Source organism: Cibotium barometz, chromosome 60, assembly GCF_041138505.1.
Source record: "Cibotium barometz isolate CiBa-2024 chromosome 60, ASM4113850v1, whole genome shotgun sequence".
In the NCBI taxonomy this organism is placed as follows: domain Eukaryota; kingdom Viridiplantae; phylum Streptophyta; class Polypodiopsida; order Cyatheales; family Cibotiaceae; genus Cibotium; species Cibotium barometz.
Genome location: NC_141105.1, coordinates 11,619,925 through 11,644,386, shown reverse-complemented (window position 1 = coordinate 11,644,386; position 24,462 = coordinate 11,619,925). Strand labels below are relative to the sequence as shown.

Genomic DNA, 24,462 nt, shown 5'->3' with positions numbered 1-24,462 from the left:
AAATGAGAGATCTGGCTCCTTCTGTATGAGTGCCAAAGTCTATGCCAACATCTGCGCTGTATCACTGGAGAAATATCATAGCTCTCCCAATGAGGCCTGAGAGTAGGGATCCTATGCATCTGTCGAGTGAGGAGAAGCCTGGCATTCCAAACAGTGAAACTGAAAAAAGGAAGGCTTTTCAAAGGATCGAAGGCATCAATCCACTCCCACTCTCCTGGATCCTAGTGAAGATATCTGATAGGACTGCCACCATATAGCCACAAACACCAAGAGCCATGAGTCACTATCTGAGGAGAAGGGTCAATGAACCAGTGCTTCCCCGAGCGACCAACAATCCTCACTGGACTAAGCCTAGTGTTTGGTATGATCTCCTCCATACTACTTCTCCTCAATCTCCCACCAGGCATGATAGAATACATGAGGAAATCTGTATCCTCCTGGCGTGGCAGAGCAATGACCTGCAGAGGTATGCCTATCCTCGAAAAAACTCCCAGCCAACTCGGATGATAGTCTCCGTGAAAGGTCCCAGAAAGCCACTCATGCGGAATAGCTGCATCAATCTGATCAATACGAATGCGAGAGCCCCTAAGATGCTGAGTGGATGCAACTCTCCGATCCTCCGGAAGACTCTTTAAGGTCTGTGTATGTGCATCTCTCCCATCCTGACCATTGCATATAACAAGATGCACCAAGTGGCCGACCAGCCTCATCCCTAATGAACTCGTTCCACATAATAGGTTGTCGGTCAGCCTCGTCCAAAGACCTAGGAAGCCTTTGTTGCAAAAAATATCTCATGCTCTGACAATGGTTGCAATAAGAAGGGAAGATGGTGCCCTAATATCAGCCTCCGTGAACAAAAAACGTGTGTTGGGCATCCAGTCTTTCCCGACCCTGGGTGTACATCTGGAAATCTAAGACAAGAAAAAATCCTTCCAAAGCTCAGTGCCTGGTAGGAAACCTCTTACCACAAGTTTGCAAAGCAACGCCCTGGATTGAACATCCGGATGGATAACATTCAAGCCTCCCTCTCTTTTGGGCTGAATAACTTTGAACCATGCAACCCTGGCACGAGTGTTTGAGGTGCCATCCAAGCCCGACCAGAGAAAATTGCGGATCAATCTCCGCAATTGGCCAATGCACGCACGAGAGAAGCACCAACAAAAGGCAAAAAACCAAGCTGAGGCAAGCAAAACCTGATTAGCCACCAAAGCTCTGGAGGCTAAATCTAATCTCCTGGAGCTCCAATGGAGGAGCTTCCTCCGGATACTCATAAGTACCGGAGCAAACTGTTGTGCAGGAGAAATATCAATCCCAACTTGGCATCCCAAATATCTAGCAGTACATCCTCTGTTGATCCAAGTAAAACCAAGCTCTTCACCCCAATCAACTCTCGGTGAATCACTAACCCAAAAACCAATAGATTTGTGCCAATTAATGAGTGCCCTTGCTGCCAAACAGAACTCCTCTAGTGCTACCCAGAAGGAACATAAGCATATATGTGAAGCCTCCAAAAACAGGGCTGTGTCATCAGCTAACTCAGAGTCAACCAACTCCTCATGGCTACGAAGAGGCAACCTCAATCCTGAAATACGAGCAGAAAAGATGCTCATGGCCTCTGCAACTATGATATATAATAAAGGGGCTAATGGGCAGCCCTGTCGTACTGAGCGAGAAATCTGAAACCGCTCTCCTCTATCACCGCAAGCAAGAACTCTACTGTGGGCATCACGATACATGCATGAAACTCCCTTGATCCATCTCTGAGAGAAGCCCATATGACTAAGAGTACCCTCACGAAAGTCCCAATCCACTCTATCATAGGCCTTCTCAAAATCCAAGAGTAGAATGGCTAAGGGCTGATTGCTCGCTTTAACCCATTCGACGGCCTCCCAAAACGAGAAAATGTTATCAAAGATGCTCCTGTCGTGTAAGAATCCATTCTGGGTATCATGAATAACATCCTGCAAAATTGGCTGCAATCTGATGCTCACTGCCTTAGCAAGAATCTTATAGGCAGTCCCAAGTAAGGTGATAGGTCTCCACTGGCCAATCAATGTCTTATCCCCGCTCTTAGGAATAAAATAAATAAGCCCCTCAGTGAGAGAAGAAGGCATAGAACCTGTGTCCCACATCTCCTGCAAAGCCGATGTTATCTCAGCCCCAATCTCATCCCAAAAAGTAGTGAAAAAAACAGGGGAGAGGCCATCCTCCCCTGGACACTTACCATGAGGTAAGGCATGAAGAGCATGACTGAACTCCTGCATAGAAAAAGGGGCATCCAGAGCGGCACACATCTCCTCGGTGATCAAATGTGGCAATGCATTCCAAACCTTCCTCTGTGCCCTGTGTCTCAGATCAAAATACGGCTCAGCACTAAGAAGCTGGCAGTAGAAATCGGTGGCAATCTGTCTAACCATGAGAGGATCTCAGTGAAGAGTGCCATGTGAATCCTGCAAAACTGTCTGACACTATCTCTGGCATGAGATGGGCCGTGAGAAGCAAAGAAATGTTTGTTACATCTGCCACCCATCTGTGTCCAAAAGGATTCCTGGGCATGGAAACGATACTCCGCGCGCTGCTCAAGAGAGTGAAGAAGTTCTGCTCTAATAGTACATAAAGAATCTGCAACCCATTGAGCATGAGGATGTTTCTCGTGCTCTTTCTGCAAGGCAGCCAATCTACGTCTAATAGCCCTTTCTAAGTCCAAGGCCTCTTGCCTCTTAGACAGGACACATGTGTGATAAAAGTCACTAATATCACAGAGAGCAGAGGCCAGGCTTTGAGAGGCCTGTAAGAAGTCATGAGATCTCCAACTATCAAGCATACGACGCGATAGTTCTGCATCTGAAAACAAATGATCAGGGATGCGTACATGGGGTGCTGATCCATGGCAATTCGGATCTCTAATACATAAAACCACTGGGCAATGATCCGATTTGGAGGTGCCTGTAGCAATCAAAGTATGTCCACCTCTGTCAAGCACCCAATCATCCACATAAAATCTGTCTAACCGTGCATAGATACATCCTACATCTCTTCTTGTGTTAGACCATGAATAAAGAAGAGTGGATGGACTCCTCAAAATGTCATCCTCATGCCAACAATCTCTACCATGAATGGAGAGTATAAACCTCTCCCAAGACGATCTTTCAAGAGGATGCACCAAGCGCTCATGTCCACCTCTTTTATCCGTTGGCATTTCAACCATGTTAAAATCCCCACCAATAATCCAATGGTCGGCAAGAGGCATCAATGTAGTGAGAGATTTCCAAAAGGCAATCCTCTCACCTCTATGGTTAGGAGTATAGAGGTTGATAATACCAATGCGTGTAGTACCCTGCATAAGAAGGATCCACTGCGCTCTCGCAGGCAAAATGACACCATGTCCAATGATGCAAGGCAAGATCAAAGCTGAAACAGAGATACAAACACCACCCTTGGTACCAACAGCCGGTGACCAAAAGGTGTGTCCTGAGAGAAGCTTGCGTGATCTCCCACACTGACTAGCATCCAGTTTATTGTCTTGCAAGAGCAATATATCCATAGGTCCACCTGTGACTGCACAATGAAGCTCGTTTTTTACAATTTGTTTCCGTCGACGCGGAAAAAAACCCCCAAGACCCTGAATGTTCCAAGAGACAATCCTCATAAAAACTCAGAGTAGGAACGACCAGATCTCGTGGTCGACAAAGGACCCCCTTTAGAGGTGGAAGTACGTCTCGCATAGGTGTTGGAAATAAGTGCACACTAGGTGTACTATTTCTCTAGTCTAGTTTCAGTTCAGTCTTTGTGTCTTGAGTCTAGTGCCATGTGGCACCTCTACATTTATCCCATAAGTGAGTCTACTCAATCTTGTACTTCTCACCTATAAATTGTAGGTGTCACATCAATGAATGTATCAATCTTGTGTCTTGTCTACACTCATCTCAAGGTAACTCTTTGTCTTTCATTTGTTCTTGTTTCATTTCTAGTTTTGCTCTTGCTTTCATATTTTCTTCATGGTATCAGAGCAGGCTGCTCCTGCCCTGTATTGCCCGCCATAGCTTCAGGCCACCATCTCCCTAGCTGCGCTCAGCTTGTAGGACCAGGCTATTCACATTCTGCACAGGCTGCGCCGGCCTGTTTTCTAGTTGCTGCTGCTGGCGCTTCATCCTCTACAGGCTGCGCATCACTCCATTCCTACAGCTTCTGTCGGCCATACCTGCAGCTACTGTCGGCCTCCCTCTCTGGATGAGCAGCACTTGTACTGCTTATTCACAGGAGCTGTATTACACCTCTGCAGCAGCCTACGTCTCTCTGCTGGAGGCGGTGTTTCTTCATCTACAGGCTACGCATCACTCCATATCTGTTGCGTACTCCTCTCGTTTTCTTGGAGCTGCTGCTGCCCGCTGTACTGTTGCAGCTCTCCTTTGGCTGCCTTCTTCATCGACTCAAGGGTGTGCATCATCTCAAGGCAGCTGCAGATCGACTTTCCTCCTAACGAGCTATTTGCTGCACTCAGTTCTGCCATCGCTTCCTCTTGAAGAGTCTACAAGGTACTGTGCATTGTCTCCTTCAGTTTGCTGGTCAGTCCTTTTCTTATCCTCATATCTGCAAACTGCTAGTTCCTCATGCTTCGATGGGCTGTCAAATGCTATGGCCTTGACAAGTGGTGAGAGAGCCGGCTTCTAAAAACAGTTTGGATCTCTTCTTTCATTCATTTCTGCAATCTTGTAAGGGAATAGACACTGCCCTTGCATTTTAGCAAGAGGTAAGACCTTCCCACATGGCATCTTCTACTCATTCTCTCATGTCTATCGACAAATTCAATGGGTCCAACTTTCATACTTGGCAAATCAAAATCAAGTGCCATCTTATGAAAGAAAGTCTTAGGGACGTTGTTCACCATGCTGCTCCCGAAGATTCCGACATTGAGCAAGTTATCACTTATGCTCCCACTGCCAAGAATGACAAAGCCTATGCTATCATCTTGCTCGGTCTTGGAGATGATTACATTCATCACATCTCCGACATATAGTCTGCTTCTCGAGCATGGATCACTTTGGATACCCCCGCTCTAAAAATTCTAAGATTGCACTTATGATCTCATTCTTTGATCTATATATGCAGGAGGGAGTCACTATAGCCTCTCATGTCAATTTTTTTCGCAGTCTTATGGTTCAGCTTGCATCAGTGAAGTCCCCCATCTCCGAAGATATTGCTATTGCTGTGCTTCTCAAAAGCTTACCTGACACCTATGCTACTCTTGTCACTACCTTCAAGTATCACAATAATCCTACTCTTGAAGGTATCATCAATGCTCTCCAAGAAGAGGAAAGAACAAAACAACAAAAGGTAACTGACACTGCATTTTTAGCAAAGAAAGGAGGTTCTAAGGTAAGAAAGCCTTGCACCCATTGTGGAAAAACTAATCATATGGAGAAGGACTGCTTCAAGGCTCATCCATGCACCATTTCATCAGCCCCTGCATCTACCTCAGCCCATGTGGCTGCAGCATCTACATCAGCAGATCTTGCTGTTCATTCCTCACATGATGAGGAGTGGGCTTTCTGATTACTTCACCTTTCTTGTCTACCACTTTGACCACCGATGATGTAGGTCAAGGGGTTCTAGTGTCTTACTCATTATGCTTTTTGACCTCTCTCTTGTGCCTACCCAAGAGGCAGAGATTGCCCTTGAGGAGGGGATGTCTTCAAGGTCCATCTATTTGTCTACAGTCAGTCTTCTGTCTATCTAGTCTTGTCTGTCTGTCTATCTGTTGTCTGTCTATCTGTCTATCAATCTGACTGTGTCTTGTTTTAGATCCATCTTGTCCCTATCCTTGTGGACCCATATGAGGATATCACTTGAGGAGGGGTGTCTCAGGATCTTTTGTCTCTCATGTCTTGTCTCTCAGTCTATCAGTCTTTATGTCTGTCTTTTAGTCTTGTCCATCTTGTCTTCTAGCTTGTCTCTCAATCCTTATCTAGTCTCTCTGTCTTGGTTTTATCTTTTGTCATGTCATAGTCTTGTTTTTTTTGTCTTCCTCCTAGTGTCCACTTAAGGAGGGTGTTGGAAATAAGTGCACACTAGGTGTACTATTTCTCTAGTCTAGTTTCAGTTCAGTCTTTGTGTCTTGAGTCTAGTGCCATGTGGCACCTCTACATTTATCCCATAAGTGAGTCTACTCAATCTTGTACTTCTCACCTATAAATTGTAGGTGTCACATCAATGAATGTATCAATCTTGTGTCTTGTCCACACTCATCTCAAGGTAACTCTTTGTCTTTCATTTGTTCTTGTTTCATTTCTAGTTTTGCTCTTGCTTTCATATTTTCTACATGGTATCAGAGCAGGCTGCTCCTGCCCTGTATTGCCCGCCATAGCTTCAGGCCACCATCTCCCTAGCTGCGCTCAGCTTGTAGGACCAGGCTATTCACATTCTGCACAGGCTGCGCCGGCCTGTTTTCCAGTTGCTGCTGCCGGCGCTTCATCCTCTACAGGCTGCGCATCACTCCATTCCTACAGCTTCTGTCGGCCATACCTGCAGCTACTGTCGGCCTCCCTCTCTGGATGAGCAGCACTTGTACTGCTTATTCACAGGAGCTGTATTACACCTCTGCAGCAGCCTACGTCTCTCTGCTGGAGGCGGTGTTTCTTCATCTACAGGCTACGCATCACTCCATATCTGTTGCGTACTCCTCTCGTTTTCTTGGAGCTGCTGCTGCCCGCTGTACTGTTGCAGCTCTCCTTTGGCTGCCTTCTTCATCGACTCAAGGGTGTGCATCATCTCAAGGCAGCTGCAGATCGACTTTCCTCCTAACGAGCTATTTGCTGCACTCAGTTCTGCCATCGCTTCCTCTTGAAGAGTCTACAAGGTACTGTGCATTGTCTCCTTCAGTTTGCTGGTCAGTCCTTTTCTCATCCTCATATCTGCAAACTGCTAGTTCCTCATGCTTCGATGGGCTGTCAAATGCTATGGCCTTGACAAGTGGTGAGAGAGCCGGCTTCTAAAAACAGTTTGGATCTCTTCTTTCATTCATTTCTGCAATCTTGTAAGGGAATAGACACTGCCCTTGCATTTTAGCAAGAGGTAAGACCTTCCCACATGGCATCTTCTACACATTCTCTCATGTCTATCGACAAATTCAATGGGTCCAACTTTCATACTTGGCAAATCAAAATCAAGTGCCATCTTATGAAAGAAAGTCTTTGGGACGTTGTTCACCATGCTGCTCCCGAAGATTCCGACATTGAGCAAGTTATCACTTATGCTCCCACTGCCAAGAATGACAAAGCCTATGCTATCATCTTGCTCGGTCTTGGAGATGATTACATTCATCACATCTCCGACATACAGTCTGCTTCTCGAGCATGGATCACTTTGGATACCCTTTTTGGACCCCGCTCTAAAAATTCTACGATTGCACTTATGATCTCATTCTTTGATCTATATATGCAGGAGGGAGTCACTATAGCCTCTCATGTCAATTATTTTCGCAGTCTTATGGTTCAGCTTGCATCAGTGAAGTCCCCCATCTCCGAAGATATTGCTATTGCTGTGCTTCTCAAAAGCTTACCTGACACCTATGCTACTCTTGTCACTACCTTCAAGTATCACAATAATCCTACTCTTGAAGGTATCATCAATGCTCTCCAAGAAGAGGAAAGAACAAAACAACAAAAGGTAACTGACACTGCATTTTTAGCAAAGAAAGGAGGTTCTAAGGTAAGAAAGCCTTGCACCCATTGTGGAAAAACTAATCATATGGAGAAGGACTGCTTCAAGGCTCATCCATGCACCATTTGTGGCCGTGATAATCACCGGGAGAAGGACTGCTACTCTAAAAACCTCTACATCAGCCCCTGCATCTACCTCAGCCCATGTGGCTGCAGCATCTACATCAGCAGATCTTGCTGTTCATTCCTCACATGATGAGGAGTGGGCTTTCTGATTACTTTCTTGTCTACCACTTTGACCACCGATGATGTAGGTCAAGGGGTTCTAGTGTCTTACTCATTATGCTTTTTGACCTCTCTCTTGTGCCTACCCAAGAGGCAGAGATTGCCCTTGAGGAGGGGATGTCTTCAAGGTCCATCTATTTGTCTACAGTCAGTCTTCTGTCTATCTAGTCTTGTCTGTCTGTCTATCTGTTGTCTGTCTATCTGTCTATCAATCTGACTGTGTCTTGTTTTAGATCCATCTTGTCCCTATCCTTGTGGACCCATATGAGGATATCACTTGAGGAGGGGTGTCTCAGGATCTTTTGTCTCTCATGTCTTGTCTCTCAGTCTATCAGTCTTTATGTCTGTCTTTTAGTCTTGTCCATCTTGTCTTCTAGCTTGTCTCTCAATCCTTATCTAGTCTCTCTGTCTTGGTTTTATCTTTTGTCATGTCATAGTCTTGTTTTTTTTGTCTTCCTCCTAGTGTCCACTTAAGGAGGGTGTTGGAAATAAGTGCACACTAGGTGTACTATTTCTCTAGTCTAGTTTCAGTTCAGTCTTTGTGTCTTGAGTCTAGTGCCATGTGGCACCTCTACATTTATCCCATAAGTGAGTCTACTCAATCTTGTACTTCTCACCTATAAATTGTAGGTGTCACATCAATGAATGTATCAATCTTGTGTCTTGTCTACACTCATCTCAAGGTAACTCTTTGTCTTTCATTTGTTCTTGTTTCATTTCTAGTTTTGCTCTTGCTTTCATATTTTCTACATGGTATCAGAGCAGGCTGCTCCTGCCCTGTATTGCCCGCCATAGCTTCAGGCCACCATCTCCCTAGCTGCGCTCAGCTTGTAGGACCAGGCTATTCACATTCTGCGCAGGCTGCGCGGGCCTGTTTTCCAGTTGCTGCTGCTGGCGCTTCATCCTCTACAGGCAGCGCATCACTCCATTCCTACAGCTTCTGTCGGCCATACCTACAGCTACTGTCGGCCTCCCTCTCTGGATGAGCAGCACTTGTACTGCTTATTCACAGGAGCTGTGTTACACCTCTGCAGCAGCCTACATCTCTCTGCTGGAGGCGGTGTTTCTTCATCTACAGGCTACGCATCACTCCATATCTGTTGCGTACTCCTCTCGTTTTCTTGGAGCTGCTGCTGCCCGCTGTACTGTTGCAGCTCTCCTTTGGCTGCCTTCTTCATCGACTCAAGGGTGTGCATCATCTCAAGGCAGCTGCAGATCGACTTTCCTCCTAACGAGCTATTTGCTGCACTCAGTTCTGCCATCGCTTCCTCTTGAAGAGTCTACAAGGTACTGTGCATTGTCTCCTTCAGTTTGCTGGTCAGTCCTTTTCTCATCCTCATATCTGCAAACTGCTAGTTCCTCATGCTTCGATGGGCTGTCAAATGCTATGGCCTTGACAAGTGGTGAGAGAGCCGGCTTCTAAAAACAATTTGGATCTCTTCTTTCATTCATTTCTGCAATCTTGTAAGGGAATAGACACTGCCCTTGCATTTTAGCAAGAGGTAAGACCTTCCCACATGGCATCTTCTACTCATTCTCTCATGTCTATCGACAAATTCAATGGGTCCAACTTTCATACTTGGCAAATCAAAATCAAGTGCCATCTTATGAAAGAAAGTCTTTGGGACATTGTTCACCATGCTGCTCCCGAAGATTCCGACATTGAGCAAGTTATCACTTATGCTCCCACTGCCAAGAATGACAAAGCCTATGCTATCATCTTGCTCGGTCTTGGAGATGATTACATTCATCACATCTCCGACATATTGTCTGCTTCTCGAGCATGGATCACTTTGGATACCCTTTTTGGACCCCGCTCTAAAAATTCTAAGATTGCACTTATGATCTCATTCTTTGATCTATATATGCAGGAGGGAGTCACTATAGCCTCTCATGTCAATTATTTTCGCAGTCTTATGGTTCAGCTTGTATCAGTGAAGTCCCCCATCTCCGAAGATATTGCTATTGCTGTGCTTCTCAAAAGCTTACCTGACACCTATGCTACTCTTGTCACTACCTTCAAGTATCACAATAATCCTACTCTTGAAGGTATCATCAATGCTCTCCAAGAAGAGGAAAGAACAAAACAACAAAAGGTAACTGACACTGCATTTTTAGCAAAGAAAGGAGGTTCTAAGGTAAGAAAGCCTTGCACCCATTGTGGAAAAACTAATCATATGGAGAAGGACTGCTTCAAGGCTCATCCATGCACCATTTGTGGCCGTGATAATCACCGGGAGAAGGACTGCTACTCTAAAAACCTCTACATCAGCCCCTGCATCTACCTCAGCCCATGTGGCTGCAGCATCTACATCAGCAGATCTTGCTGTTCATCCCTCACATGATGAGGAGTGGGCTTTCTGATTACTTCACCTTTCTTGTCTACCACTTTGACCACCGATGATGTAGGTCAAGGGGTTCTAGTGTCTTACTCATTATGCTTTTTGACCTCTCTCTTGTGCCTACCCAAGAGGCAGAGATTGCCCTTGAGGAGGGGATGTCTTCAAGGTCCATCTATTTGTCTACAGTCAGTCTTCTGTCTATCTAGTCTTGTCTGTCTGTCTATCTGTTGTCTGTCTATCTGTCTATCAATCTGACTGTGTCTTGTTTTAGATCCATCTTGTCCCTATCCTTGTGGACCCATATGAGGATATCACTTGAGGAGGGGTGTCTCAGGATCTTTTGTCTCTCATGTCTTGTCTCTCAGTCTATCAGTCTTTATGTCTGTCTTTTAGTCTTGTCCATCTTGTCTTCTAGCTTGTCTCTCAATCCTTATCTAGTTTCTCTGTCTTGGTTTTATCTTTTGTCATGTCATAGTCTTGTTTTTTTTGTCTTCCTCCTAGTGTCCACTTAAGGAGGGTGTTGGAAATAAGTGCACACTAGGTGTACTATTTCTCTAGTCTAGTTTCAGTTCAGTCTTTGTGTCTTGAGTCTAGTGCCATGTGGCACCTCTACATTTATCCCATAAGTGAGTCTACTCAATCTTGTACTTCTCACCTATAAATTGTAGGTGTCACATCAATGAATGTATCAATCTTGTGTCTTGTCTACACTCATCTCAAGGTAACTCTTTGTCTTTCATTTGTTCTTGTTTCATTTCTAGTTTTGCTCTTGCTTTCATATTTTCTACATGGTATCAGAGCAGGCTGCTCCTGCCCTGTATTGCCCGCCATAGCTTCAGGCCACCATCTCCCTAGCTGCGCTCAGCTTGTAGGACCAGGCTATTCACATTCTGCACAGGCTGCGCCGGCCTGTTTTCCAGTTGCTGCTGCTGGCGCTTCATCCTCTACAGGCAGCGCATCACTCCATTCCTACAGCTTCTGTCGGCCATACCTACAGCTACTGTCGGCCTCCCTCTGTGGATGAGCAGCACTTGTACTGCTTATTCACAGGAGCTGTATTACACCTCTGCAGCAGCCTACGTCTCTCTGCTGGAGGCGGTGTTTCTTCATCTACAGGCTACGCATCACTCCATATCTGTTGCGTACTCCTCTCGTTTTCTTGGAGCTGCTGCTGCCCGCTGTACTGTTGCAGCTCTCCTTTGGCTGCCTTCTTCATCGACTCAAGGGTGTGCATCATCTCAAGGCAGCTGCAGATCGACTTTCCTCCTAACGAGCTATTTGCTGCACTCAGTTCTGCCATCGCTTCCTCTTGAAGAGTCTACAAGGTACTGTGCATTGTCTCCTTCAGTTTGCTGGTCAGTCCTTTTCTCATCCTCATATCTGCAAACTGCTAGTTCCTCATGCTTCGATGGGCTGTCAAATGCTATGGCCTTGACAAGTGGTGAGAGAGCCGGCTTCTAAAAACAGTTTGGATCTCTTCTTTCATTCATTTCTGCAATCTTGTAAGGGAATAGACACTGCCCTTGCATTTTAGCAAGAGGTAAGACCTTCCCACATGGCATCTTCTACTCATTCTCTCATGTCTATCGACAAATTCAATGGGTCCAACTTTCATACTTGGCAAATCAAAATCAAGTGCCATCTTATGAAAGAAAGTCTTTGGGACGTTGTTCACCATGCTGCTCCCGAAGATTCCGACATTGAGCAAGTTATCACTTATGCTCCCACTGCCAAGAATGACAAAGCCTATGCTATCATCTTGCTCGGTCTTGGAGATGATTACATTCATCACATCTCCGACATATTGTCTGCTTCTCGAGCATGGATCACTTTGGATACCCTTTTTGGACCCCGCTCTAAAAATTCTAAGATTGCACTTATGATCTCATTCTTTGATCTATATATGCAGGAGGGAGTCACTATAGCCTCTCATGTCAATTATTTTCGCAGTCTTATGGTTCAGCTTGTATCAGTGAAGTCCCCCATCTCCGAAGATATTGCTATTGCTGTGCTTCTCAAAAGCTTACCTGACACCTATGCTACTCTTGTCACTACCTTCAAGTATCACAATAATCCTACTCTTGAAGGTATCATCAATGCTCTCCAAGAAGAGGAAAGAACAAAACAACAAAAGGTAACTGACACTGCATTTTTAGCAAAGAAAGGAGGTTCTAAGGTAAGAAAGCCTTGCACCCATTGTGGAAAAACTAATCGTATGGAGAAGGACTGCTTCAAGGCTCATCCATGCACCATTTGTGGCCGTGATAATCACCGGGAGAAGGACTGCTACTCTAAAAACCTCTACATCAGCCCCTGCATCTACCTCAGCCCATGTGGCTGCAGCATCTACATCAGCAGATCTTGCTGTTCATCCCTCACATGATGAGGAGTGGGCTTTTTGATTACTTCACCTTTCTTGTCTACCACTTTGACCACCGATGATGTAGGTCAAGGGGTTCTAGTGTCTTACTCATTATGCTTTTTGACCTCTCTCTTGTGCCTACCCAAGAGGCAGAGATTGCCCTTGAGGAGGGGATGTCTTCAAGGTCCATCTATTTGTCTACAGTCAGTCTTCTGTCTATCTAGTCTTGTCTGTCTGTCTATCTGTTGTCTGTCTATCTGTCTATCAATCTGACTGTGTCTTGTTTTAGATCCATCTTGTCCCTATCCTTGTGGACCCATATGAGGATATCACTTGAGGAGGGGTGTCTCAGGATCTTTTGTCTCTCATGTCTTGTCTCTCAGTCTATCAGTCTTTATGTCTGTCTTTTAGTCTTGTCCATCTTGTCTTCTAGCTTGTCTCTCAATCCTTATCTAGTCTCTCTGTCTTGGTTTTATCTTTTGTCATGTCATAGTCTTGTTTTTTTTGTCTTCCTCCTAGTGTCCACTTAAGGAGGGTGTTGGAAATAAGTGCACACTAGGTGTACTATTTCTCTAGTCTAGTTTCAGTTCAGTCTTTGTGTCTTGAGTCTAGTGCCATGTGGCACCTCTACATTTATCCCATAAGTGAGTCTACTCAATCTTGTACTTCTCACCTATAAATTGTAGGTGTCACATCAATGAATGTATCAATCTTGTGTCTTGTCTACACTCATCTCAAGGTAACTCTTTGTCTTTCATTTGTTCTTGTTTCATTTCTAGTTTTGCTCTTGCTTTCATATTTTCCACAATAGGTAAGGGAGGGAAAATCTGACGATGTAAACCTTACCTCTCTCTCCCACTCCGGGGAAAAGCCAGGGCTAGTCCTCAGAACTGGAGAGGTACCATGACAATGCGAATGTGCAACATCATCCTCAAGGGTGCAATCATCCTGTAAACTGTAATGCAGCATCCTCCTGTGAGGGATCCAGATCATGTGCCTGCAAGGCCTCATCCTCCAAAAAAGGATCAACATCCTGTGAGGCAAGAGCTACATAGGTGTTAGGGTGCTCCACAGGGAGTGTGGTTGAAGGGGCAGGTACGGGGGTCCGAGGGTGCCTGCCATCCCTAACCACAACCCAACGCTGTGTGGTCTGCTGTGGCAAAGGAGCAGCTGGAGTCTCGGCAACTGCAGAAGGCCTCTGATGGGCAGGACCACACCGCCTCCTAGCATGGCCCCTCGATCTGGGACAATCTCTAGCAATGTGACCCTGTCGCAACAAATCCGACACTGGTCAGGTCTGCCTGCAATCTCCATCCTCTGGCGAAAATGAGATCCATCAGGTCTCTGAAGCATAACATGATCATCAGTAATCGATGGATCAGGAACAAGCACAAGGACCCGGGGTACACCATCAAGAGTGGCGGTAACGGCCGTGGAAGCTGAGGCGGGAGAGCTTGGGAGGATTGGTACCTTCAGAACTTGGCCAAAGGATGCCCCTATGGAAGCTAAAAGCTTCCAATAGGACCGAGGAAGAGCAGGGTACCGTAATGAGACCGGGGTAAGGCGTCGATCCTCTGCCACTGGATCAAAGCCCACCTGGTTGGTTCTGAAAGAAGAAAATCTTCCTAGGACCAAGAGGAAAGGGGCTGCTAGCCAAAGCCTGAGAAGTAGCTTCAGAAGAATGAAAGTCCACCTGGAAGAAGCCTCGACCAAGTAAACGAGTATCCTGAAAGTGCACAATTAGCTCCGAAGGGAGAGCTGCTAGAAGCCATTCACGGGCCTGTGAACGAGAAGGGTGGGAACCATAAACTCTCGCAACAAGGGTAGTCTGGACACGAAGTATGTGGTAAGAGTTATGGTATATAAGGATTATCGTATACAGGTCTATGGATTCCTGGACTTCTTTTCTAGGGATTTGGATCCATCCTCAGGTTTATGGATTATGTTTATGACTCCCTTTTACTAGGATGGATTATTCTTTATAGCTCCCTTTATTTGGGATGCATTGGACTTATGAAACTCATGGTTCACATACCCTGTGTAGTGTTCTCTTGTCCTACGTGCTCTCTTGAAGATTGTTTCTACCATGTGTGGGTGGAACAATAGAGAGCAGATGGAAGGGAACATGGGCACTTCAGAGGGTAGTGTGGAGCACAACATGCCATGTGTAGTGTTCTCTTGTCCTACGTGCTCTCTTGAAGATTGTTTCTACCATATTTGGGTGGAACAATAGAGAGCAGATGGAAGGGAACATGGGCACTTGAGAGGGTAGTGTGAGTTGGTGGCCGAAATGCCTATAAACTATGTGCAGCAGAAATGCTTATGGAACACCAGGCTATATATGTCTGCGAGTGATTGTTTTATCTTGTTACTTGAGCCCACCTCTCATCCAAGGTGTGTGGTCAGAGTACCAACACTGCAAGTGGTAAAGTGGACATGACGCCTGGTTGGCATGGGACTTATGTCTATGCCAAGGGTCATGTGGACCGATGTCTTGTTGGCAGGAGACTTATTTTGTCTCGTCCATTTACTTCGGACATGATTATGATATCTGGATTTATGGGAGTGTTTTGTCTCGCCCATTTACTTGGGACATGATTATGATATCTGGACTTATGGGACTGATTTGTCTCGCCCATTTACTTGGGACATGATTATGATATCTCGACTTATGGGACTGATTTGTCTCGCCCATTTACTTGGGACATGATTATGATATCTGGACTTATTGGAATCACTATCTCCCCATACAGAGGTCAAGAGGTTCATTGTTCATCTGTCCATGCATGTGGATTCATGTTGGGATTGTGAGAGGACAATTCAATGAACACTCCACCATACACGTGGATTCGTGTTGCGATTGTGGAGTGAGTGTTTCATTGTTTCCACACCATGCTTGTTGATCAAAGTTGGGATTGTATGGGAGAACATGGGAACTGTTGGGATTAGGAGAAAGGATTGCCAGAACTATGGAGAACCAGCTTTTCTGTCACCATGGTTTGTGCTCTTGAATGGCACTAGTTTGTGTGCATAGCACATGTTTCTGTGCAAGGCACTAGTTTCTTGTGCATGGCACTTATTTAAGTGTCTTAGCACCTGGTTCATGATTTTCATTGGCATATGATTATCTCATTGATATTGGTGATTGAGACACAATTGGCTCTTGTGCCTGTGTCTACCATATCTTCCATGGAATTCTCGCCCATTTATTTTGTGACATGATTTTGATATTGGTATTATGGAGACATATTTAGTCTCATCCATTGCTTTGGGACATGGATTCTTCAGTTATATTGGATTTTTGAGACTGTCTCGTCTCACCCACTCAATGGGACATGATTATATCTTGAATATATGGCTTGAAGCTTAAAGTTGCGGACTTTTAAGAAGTTGGGGAGGATGTCACCAGCCTGGACATTTCGCACTATGAAAGGAGTCTGGTGGACTCCAGGATGTCTAAATATTTGGAAAGTACAAGCTTTGGGAATGGGGGATTATCCTAGAATACAAAGGACCACACTCCTAAAATTTAGGAGAGTTACTATTTTTGGCTCGACTCCGATGGAAATTCTGTTCGCGTCATTACATCTGGAATTGAGCATATACCAAGAGTTGGCAAAGTGCCTATGACAGAATGTCTACAAGTTGGGATATTTTTAGAGATAAAGTTTATGGAAGGACTCATCTCTTAGATTAGGACTTGTGGCAAGAAAGTGGACCAAAGTGAGACAAGTGGCCTGACACTTATTAGAAAGTGGATCAAAGTGAGACAAGTGGCCTCACACTTGTCACTTCAGCTATTGTGTGGCTCTCCACTTGTCATTGTAGCCTTCTCTTGCCATTTTAGCTCATGGGAGGCCCAAATCTATTAATTGGAGCCCTCTCTCTTCATTAATGGAGGCTCTCTTGCTGTACACAAGCCTCTACCCCCGTTACAGGCTGCCCTAATGATGGCTACTCTCTTTCTCTCTCTCTTGAAGGCTGCCCATGAAGAATACCGGCTATTGGGGACTGTTTTGGAGGCTTCCATCGTGAAGAAATACTGAAGGCAAGGGTATTTAATCATTTATTATGATTTCTAGCCATTGTACTTGTTGTACCAGCCTTTGTACCTGTTGTACCAACCATTGTACTGGCTGTACCAGTCCTTGTGCTTGTTGTACTTACTGTACCAGCCATCGTACCGGCTGTACCAGCCACCGTACCGATTGTACCAGCCACTGTACCTACTGTACCAACCACTGTACCTGATGTACTAGTCACTATACATGCTCTACCAACATTTGTACTTGTTGTACCTGCTATACCAGCCACCGTACCGGTTGTGCCAGCCACTATACCTACTGTACCAGCCACTGTACCAGCCATTGTACCTGTTGTACCAGCTGAATGAAGAGTTGTACTTGCTGTACCAGCTCTATTGCATGAAGACCCGTGGGTTTTGGGAAAGAATCAGTACCCACATGGAGGTATATGGATTATATTGTTGGCTGGGCATTTCTACAGCCTATGTTCTGGCTTGGTAGCCTCGTGTTGGGCTGTGTTATGGCATTTGTATATGGATAATCCGGCATCTCCCGTGGGGAGAGTAAGGCCCTCAAAGCTTGTACATGATATTATTCTCCTTGGGTAATAAAACACTCCAAGAGGGAGGGTCGGCCCATTCCGGCCTCTATGTGGTGTCACATGTGCAAGATCCATTTTCAGCATTTGTGGATGTTTTGTCCAACTTTTATGTTTTATGCAAAGTGATGATGAATGTGTTAAGGCAATGGCCATGTTTAAGTGTTTTAATATGCATTGATGGTATCAACAAGTGTGTCAAAGACCCTAGTCCCCCGGGCACCCGCCGCGAGTTACAAAACAGGTGGCCTGCGAATGTTTTTCACATTGGAGGCCAATCACCATGCTTACAGTCTTGTATAAAATCATAGCTAAAGTTATGGCAATGAGAATGACTCCTTTATTGCAAAATGTGATTTTCCCAAGACAACATGGCTTTATTAAGGGGAGATCCATAATGGACAACATATATGCAGCCCTATTAGGGAAAGAGCTGGCAGAGAAGAAGCATCAAAAATGTATCATGCTGCAACTGGACCTAGAGAAAGCCTATGACAGAGTCCATTGGTCATTTCTTAGCAGAGTGCTTGCCAAGTTGGGTTTTGGACCCTTAATCTCAAACATTATTTATGTGCTCAGCTTTGGTGCTAAGTCAAGTCTTATGCTCAATGGCTTTGTGGTTGGCTCATTCAACCTTAAAAGATCAGTTAGACAGGGCTGCCCACTTGCTCCATTGTTATTTGCTGTAATTTCTCATCCTTTGATTCTAGCTCTTGAGTTGGCAGCTCTGCTGAAAATCAAATAAAAGATCTACAAGTGAATGATGAACAACAGATGGTGATTCAATGCTTTGCTGATGACTCACTTCTCTTCTTGGATGCATCCAATGAAAATGTTAGAAAGGCTTTGGCAATTGTACAAGTCTTTGCAGATGCATCTGGCTCCAAATGTAACATTCACAAGTCAAGGTTAATCAGTTTAACCGAGGATGAATCCTTTGATGTAACCAGATGGGGATGCCAAGTTGTGAACAAAGGCCAGATCTTTAGACATTTGGATGCCCCATGGGAGAGGATGTCTCAAGTAAAGACATAGCGGACTAGCTTATGGACAAATTCATAGCCAAATTTAGAGCTTGGGATAACGTATATCTTCCCTTTCATTCAAGGGTGGTAATAGTAAACATGGTGTTGTTGGCATGCTTTCACTTCTCTACTCCTTGTAAAGATTTTACAGCTTGCCTCTGGAAGAGAGCTCTAAGCTATGCTAAAGCTTTTCTATGGAAGAATAAGCAGGGCAAGAAACCATGTTCCTTCCTGCCACGGCAGAAGGTGTGTAAACCCAAGAAGGATGGGGGAATTGGCATCCTAGACATGGAAACACATGCAATGGCGAGAATGCCAAAAATGTTGACTTCCTTTCTACAGCAGAGTCAACCTTGGACTAGGATGCTTAAAGAGCTTTCTCTGTATATGATTGTGAGTTGGCAAGGCAAATGGAGAGGACTCTCTTGGATTGATAAGATTTTTTCCCAATATGCCCTTTGCTGAACTTCTGATTAAGAAATGGAAGAGAATCATTCCCCTCAATCAATGGCAAGGATCTCCCAGAATCACTGGAAATTCACTATGCATGTATATTGTTTAGTGGTCCCCAGTTTTTTTCCCTCCGTTAGCCCTCATTGAGTCCAAAGTGAGAAAAAGACTCAACAACAAAGGGATAAGCAGATTTGAGGATTTCAGGGATGGTCCTCTTTTGGGGTGGAGAGATGATGAACAGCTATCTGTCATGTATGGTCTCTCAAGATTTGATAAGAATCATGTGCATGCAATTATTGGTAAGCTCAAGACGCTAACTATCAATACTTCTTAGCTCACGGAAAGGTGGATCAAAGATTGAGGGTGGACAGATGGACTTCCCCTTGGTCGGGAATCAACTGCCAAGTTTTATCAGATGTTAATGCAAGAGAAGAGAGATTTTAAACATTTCAATACAATATGGAAAGTAGCTTGGCCAGACAAATGGTGGGAGTCCAGATGCAGAAGAATTTGGGGATCCAAACTGCCAACACATGCTCATACTTTTTTGTGGAGAATCATGGTTGGGGCTCTTCCGTTAGGCTGTAAGCTGATGATCAGAAATATGGCCTCAGGGATATGCCCAAGATGCAAAGCAGCCATCGAGGATTTCAAGCATGCCTTTTGGGACTGCTCGGCATTAAGATCCTTTTGGACACAGCTCTCTAAATGGGGGGGGGGGGGACATTTTTGGACTGCAATGTACATGGTCTCGTTGGGTTTTGGGTAAAAAGATTGGTCCAGCAGAGGAGAGTAATATCCTTTTTGGATTTGCAAGATTTACATGCCTGTGGGAGATTTGGTGTACGAGGAACACTCTAGTCTTTGTTAATGATGGCATGCAAAGTGTAGATCCTAAGAAAGTTATCTGTTTAGTGAAAGCTAACATTGCTAGTCTGGTGAGTATAAATAGATACTCACTAAGAGGATATTGGATTGAGCAGTTTCTGTGGGTAGTTTTTCTCTTGATTGTTTGAGAAGGCTAACCCACAGTTTATATGTACTCTTTTCATATTATTAATATAAATACATCTTCACTAAAAAAAAGAAAAATTATGATTGGCATTAGATTTTGTGGCCGAGTCGGATCCTGTCATGACCTAATGAGATAGTCAGGCATCTGGATCGCTCCATTGGTTGGGATTTGTCTTTAAAGGATGAGACTCAATGGGTGATGGGCATTGGTAATCATCTACATGGTCTCTACATGTGCGATTGCGTCTATACTTCAAATTAAGGTTTTTTAATCAAGATTATTAAGGAAATGTTAATCAATAAAATTACACAAATTGACAATTTTATGAGAGCAATGGAATGCCTATGGAAAACCAAAGCAGATAGAAAAGGGCTACATATGTTCACCCAAAATGCATGGTGGGCTCAATGTCCTTAATATTCATTTTCATATACTGGCAAGGAAGGCCACTCTTCTACCTTATTTTATAGAGCAAGTCAAGCCATGGGCACATATGTTGGGAGCTATGTGCACTAACATGCGTACAGATGCATATGGGCATTGGATTATCAATTATGATGATATAGTCTTTGGGCGTTTCACTGGCCGTATTCGGGGCTCTTCATATACAACTGCTCTTATTCAAGATTGACAAGCTATCCTATGCTATCTACACAAATCCGGTAGGCCTCCGAATCAGGGTAACTCAGTGTTGCTATAGAGTATTCATTGGAGCAAGTTATTTGATCGACTACTTGCTTTGTCTCATCCAAGAAAGACCTACAATCAGTCTACATTGGGGATTCGTCACGTATGTGACATCATGAATGAAAATGGTCATGTTTTCACCTTTCCACGAGCCGTCAAGAAATGTAATTTGGGGATGCATCATAGGCCAATTTGGAGAGTCATTTCGGAAATGATGAGGCAGGGGGGACTTCGAGATTTGTGTTTTGATAGGCAACTTCTAGGATATACTCATGTGCCTTTTTACCAATTTTCTGCAGCAAGGCTTACAGGTTGCTTTGGAGGAGAGAGTCCAGAGGCTACACCACAGATGTGACAGTCCTCCTTGCCCCATGCCCCATGTATGATGTACTACACCCCACCATCTCCACTGGGTGGAATTAGTAGTATACCACCTATCATGATTGTACATCTATAGCATGCTAGACAATGACTGCATAGTGAGCTGCGTATGACTAGGATTAGCTTTTCTTTTCAGTTTTTCTTTCCATGATACTCAGGACATGGACTTGTTGTATATAGATTTGTCTCATAGGCCAATCTGGCCTTCCGTAGACGCTAATATATTTTTTCTTTCTTTCTTACCGCCCCGATGGATTGAGGATCATGCAAATCGCCTTTGGCATATGTTGAAATCTCTTGCTTGGTAGAAAGTTGCATTGAAAAGAATTTGGAAGAGCGGATTACCTCTCAAACAACGACTATTTCTATGGAAATGTATGGTTGGGGTATTCCCAATGGGAACTCTTCTAGCACGGAGGCAAATTGCCACTATATCTTGTAGGCGGTGCTCCCATCCTAGAGAGAGAGTACCTCACCTTCTTTGGTATTTCTTTCACTCTCGGGGTTTTCTTGATGATTTGTCCGGACACCTCCGGTCTCGTTTTCCTAGGAGGCGTTTCGGGCGAATGTTATGGCTTTTGGGTTGCCTTTCTCCTCCACTACCAGCTTATACAGACTTCCTTGACTGGACTAGATTCTAGGCATGGTGAACTATGTACTATATGTTCAGAATCAGCTACTCTTCTTTGGAAATTTTGTTCGACTCTTTTCTTGCTTCCAGAGATCCCTTGTACAATCCCTCCAAGATTCTCATGAAATCAGAGGGCTTTACTTTCAGCACTAGAAGTGTTTTCCCACTATTTTTGAACTAAGTAGTAGTTGCCCCACTTTGGGACAATTATGAATGTACATTGTTTTTTCTGATAGCACATCTCCATGGAAGGATGAGGAGCCCTGTTTACATTTCTTTTTTTGGAGCCATCATTTGGTTGACACAGTTGGGCCCACAACTCAGTTTTGAAGAGAACGACAGGGATCTGGTCATTATGATTAGTCAAGGAGTTGCTTGGAATTGAACCTTTCATTGGTATATCTAGCCATATTGTTTTCGTATTAGATTTATAAGTGGGAAGGTAGTTAATTTTGGGACTTCGGCAGGTGGCAGAGAGAGCCACCATAAAGGGACTAGCACGGTCAACATTTTGAATCCTCAAAACATTTTATTATCAAATAAACAAAAGGGGTTTTTTGGGATCCACATGTTCTCCTTTTGCCTGTGTGTTACCATGTATGTGTGTGTATAAAGACAAGGAGGTATATATTCCACAATGTGATCTTTTGAAAAACAGAGAGAAGTTCTGTCATGTTTTTACTTTCAATAGGCATAGGTAGCGAAAATATATTCAATCTATCTTCACCAGAACTTGGGCACTGTATATCGAACGCTTTAATGAAATACAATCTATCTTCACTAGAATTACGGCACCATATATGAAACCCTTGAATGTGTGTGTGTGTGTGTGCGCGTGTGTGTGTTGGGGGGGGGGGCATGGGAAAGTGTGCTACTCAAGATTTTCTAAGAGTGGTATGTACTCATATAAAGCTAGATCTACAAGCTAGAACAAATTAAAAGCACTAGGATGCCTATATATACTAGCTCAGTTTTTATTTGAAAAAATGAAGGGTCATGATGTTCAAATGGAGAGACCTATGGACAGCAAAACTGCAAGAGTTATGTTCATAAGACAAACTCAGGTCTGTTCATCTGAGATGCATTCAGCATTTCATTAGTAACATATCCAATGGTCTCTTTTATAATCTGATAATTTATAATTTGTAACTAACCAACTACAAGACAGCTTACAGATGTTACAACTACCCAAGTCATTCCGGGTGCTATCAGATAAGGAGTCTCGTCTTCTCGAACATATTACAAACTATCAAAAAAGAGTATGCACATGGTTCAGACTTGCTTCCCTCTTTTATGAAACTCGTCAAACTTGAATTAAGATACTTAGCTTTTCTGTATTGGTCACTCAAGATAGATCTTATTTGATTTAATTATTGTAGGCTTCATGATCAAGGGTATTAAAAATCTCTCATTCTAATATTATAGAAAATAACTGACCAGTTTCTTGCTTTTGCAGTTCATGCAATTATATCCAGAAAGAAGACCTTTCATGTTTGCAGCTTTCAACGAGTGCAACATAGAGAAATGCATTTGCACCATGATTAGACCTTCGCATTTAGATTACATAGAGTTCTTTCATTGGGAATCATGTGCATCATTCTTGGCCAACTTTCTTACTTATGAGCCACTGGAGGACCCTGTTATGTTTCCACCCTGTCTGCCATCACCTTCTTCAGTTCTCAACGTAAGATTTTTGAGCTTGAAAAGAAAACTCACATCTTTTAGGTTTTGTGTTGAAAGGTACATTTAAACTAGATTGTGTTAACTAGAAATGTCAACATTATATAACTTGGGTCAACCACAAATCGTTTTTTTTTTTTTTTTTGGGGGGGGGGGGGGGGGGGGTGGGGGCAAAAAGGAGACTTCTATTAAGTATGAATAGACCATACAAAATCATGGCTAGAAGCCAAAACAAAACAAAACATCATCCCAAAATGTAGGGTGATTGATCTCAACCAATATGCACAAAGGTGGCAAGAGAGTCTTCTGGGGTTCGTTGAGAAAAAGATCCCTTGATCCCACTCCCTCATGAAAACATTGCGCTTTGCATGGGTAGCTATGGATGGTCCCTCTATAAAAGGCCATGTGACCATAAGAGTGAATAATATCTTCCCATATAGTACACATGCAGTGCCCTCAATAGCCTTTATGCATCTGGCTCTCCCAATCTGCCAAGCTATGATACTGGCAGTGAGCTCCCAAGTAGTAGCAATCCTCTGCAGAGGTTTTCTATAATGTGTATGAGGAATATCGTGTAGCATGCAGCGTTGGGCCACACCTTTGCATACCATTATGGTGGTGTCCAGATCCCTGCCCTCGAAAAATATTTGTGGACTAGACTGAGTGAGCCAAGAAATAGTGCCCCTAGTCCCTCCTGAAGCCGTTGCAAGGAGGCAAGGCTCCGACAAATGCTCGTCTCGTGCTCTCTGAAGCCACCCAGTCTGCTCTGTGTGTCCTCTTGTAACAACCTGTTGATCTCTACAAGGATTGCATCCAAATCTCACGTGGCTAAGCCAGGGTGGAAATCCAGACTCTCCCGAAATCCTGTTGCGAATCCCATAATTCTGAATTAGGCAGTCTAGGACCCAGGTGCTCAAATGTCCGTCTTTCCTCCATGTGTCATCCAGGGAGAGAATGACGGGTGTATGACTGGAGAAAGTAGTGCCTGCCAAAATACCGACCATGCCACCTCGTCCACAGTCTAATCTGGAAAGGTTGAGGCCTGTACTCCTCCTGCTGGATCGTGAGAAGCTCAGACTCCTAGGGCTCCGCCCGAACTCCAGTAGATGCCAAGGGTCCTTTCCCCTCAAAGCCAGAATCAGCTTCTCCCAGGCCAAGTACTCCATGCCTGAAAATGTGACCAGTCCTCCGGTTGCAATGCAAAGTGTGACGTATCATTATCATTACATTCTTGCTGCAATGCATCCTCATCACCGTGACAACCCAACTGCAAAGCATCCTCAACCTGTGCCTAATCATCATCATGTGTAGCGAGGAATG

General features: G+C 44.2%; 1 protein-coding gene across 5 annotated transcripts in view; it reads left to right on the top strand.

The window, feature by feature from the left end:
* Positions 1 to 24,462, top strand: part of LOC147604983 (dynein regulatory complex subunit 7-like) — a 321,324-nt gene that overhangs the window by 220,482 nt on the left and 76,380 nt on the right. For all 5 annotated transcript variants that reach the window (XM_086794267.1, XM_086794266.1, XM_086794269.1 and 2 more), the window contains 3 exons: positions 22,455 to 22,526; positions 22,638 to 22,721; positions 22,919 to 23,146. In XM_086794267.1, the coding sequence (XP_086650393.1) occupies positions 22,455 to 22,526; positions 22,638 to 22,721; positions 22,919 to 23,146 (384 nt within the window). The remainder of the gene's footprint in view (positions 1 to 22,454; positions 22,527 to 22,637; positions 22,722 to 22,918; positions 23,147 to 24,462) is intronic.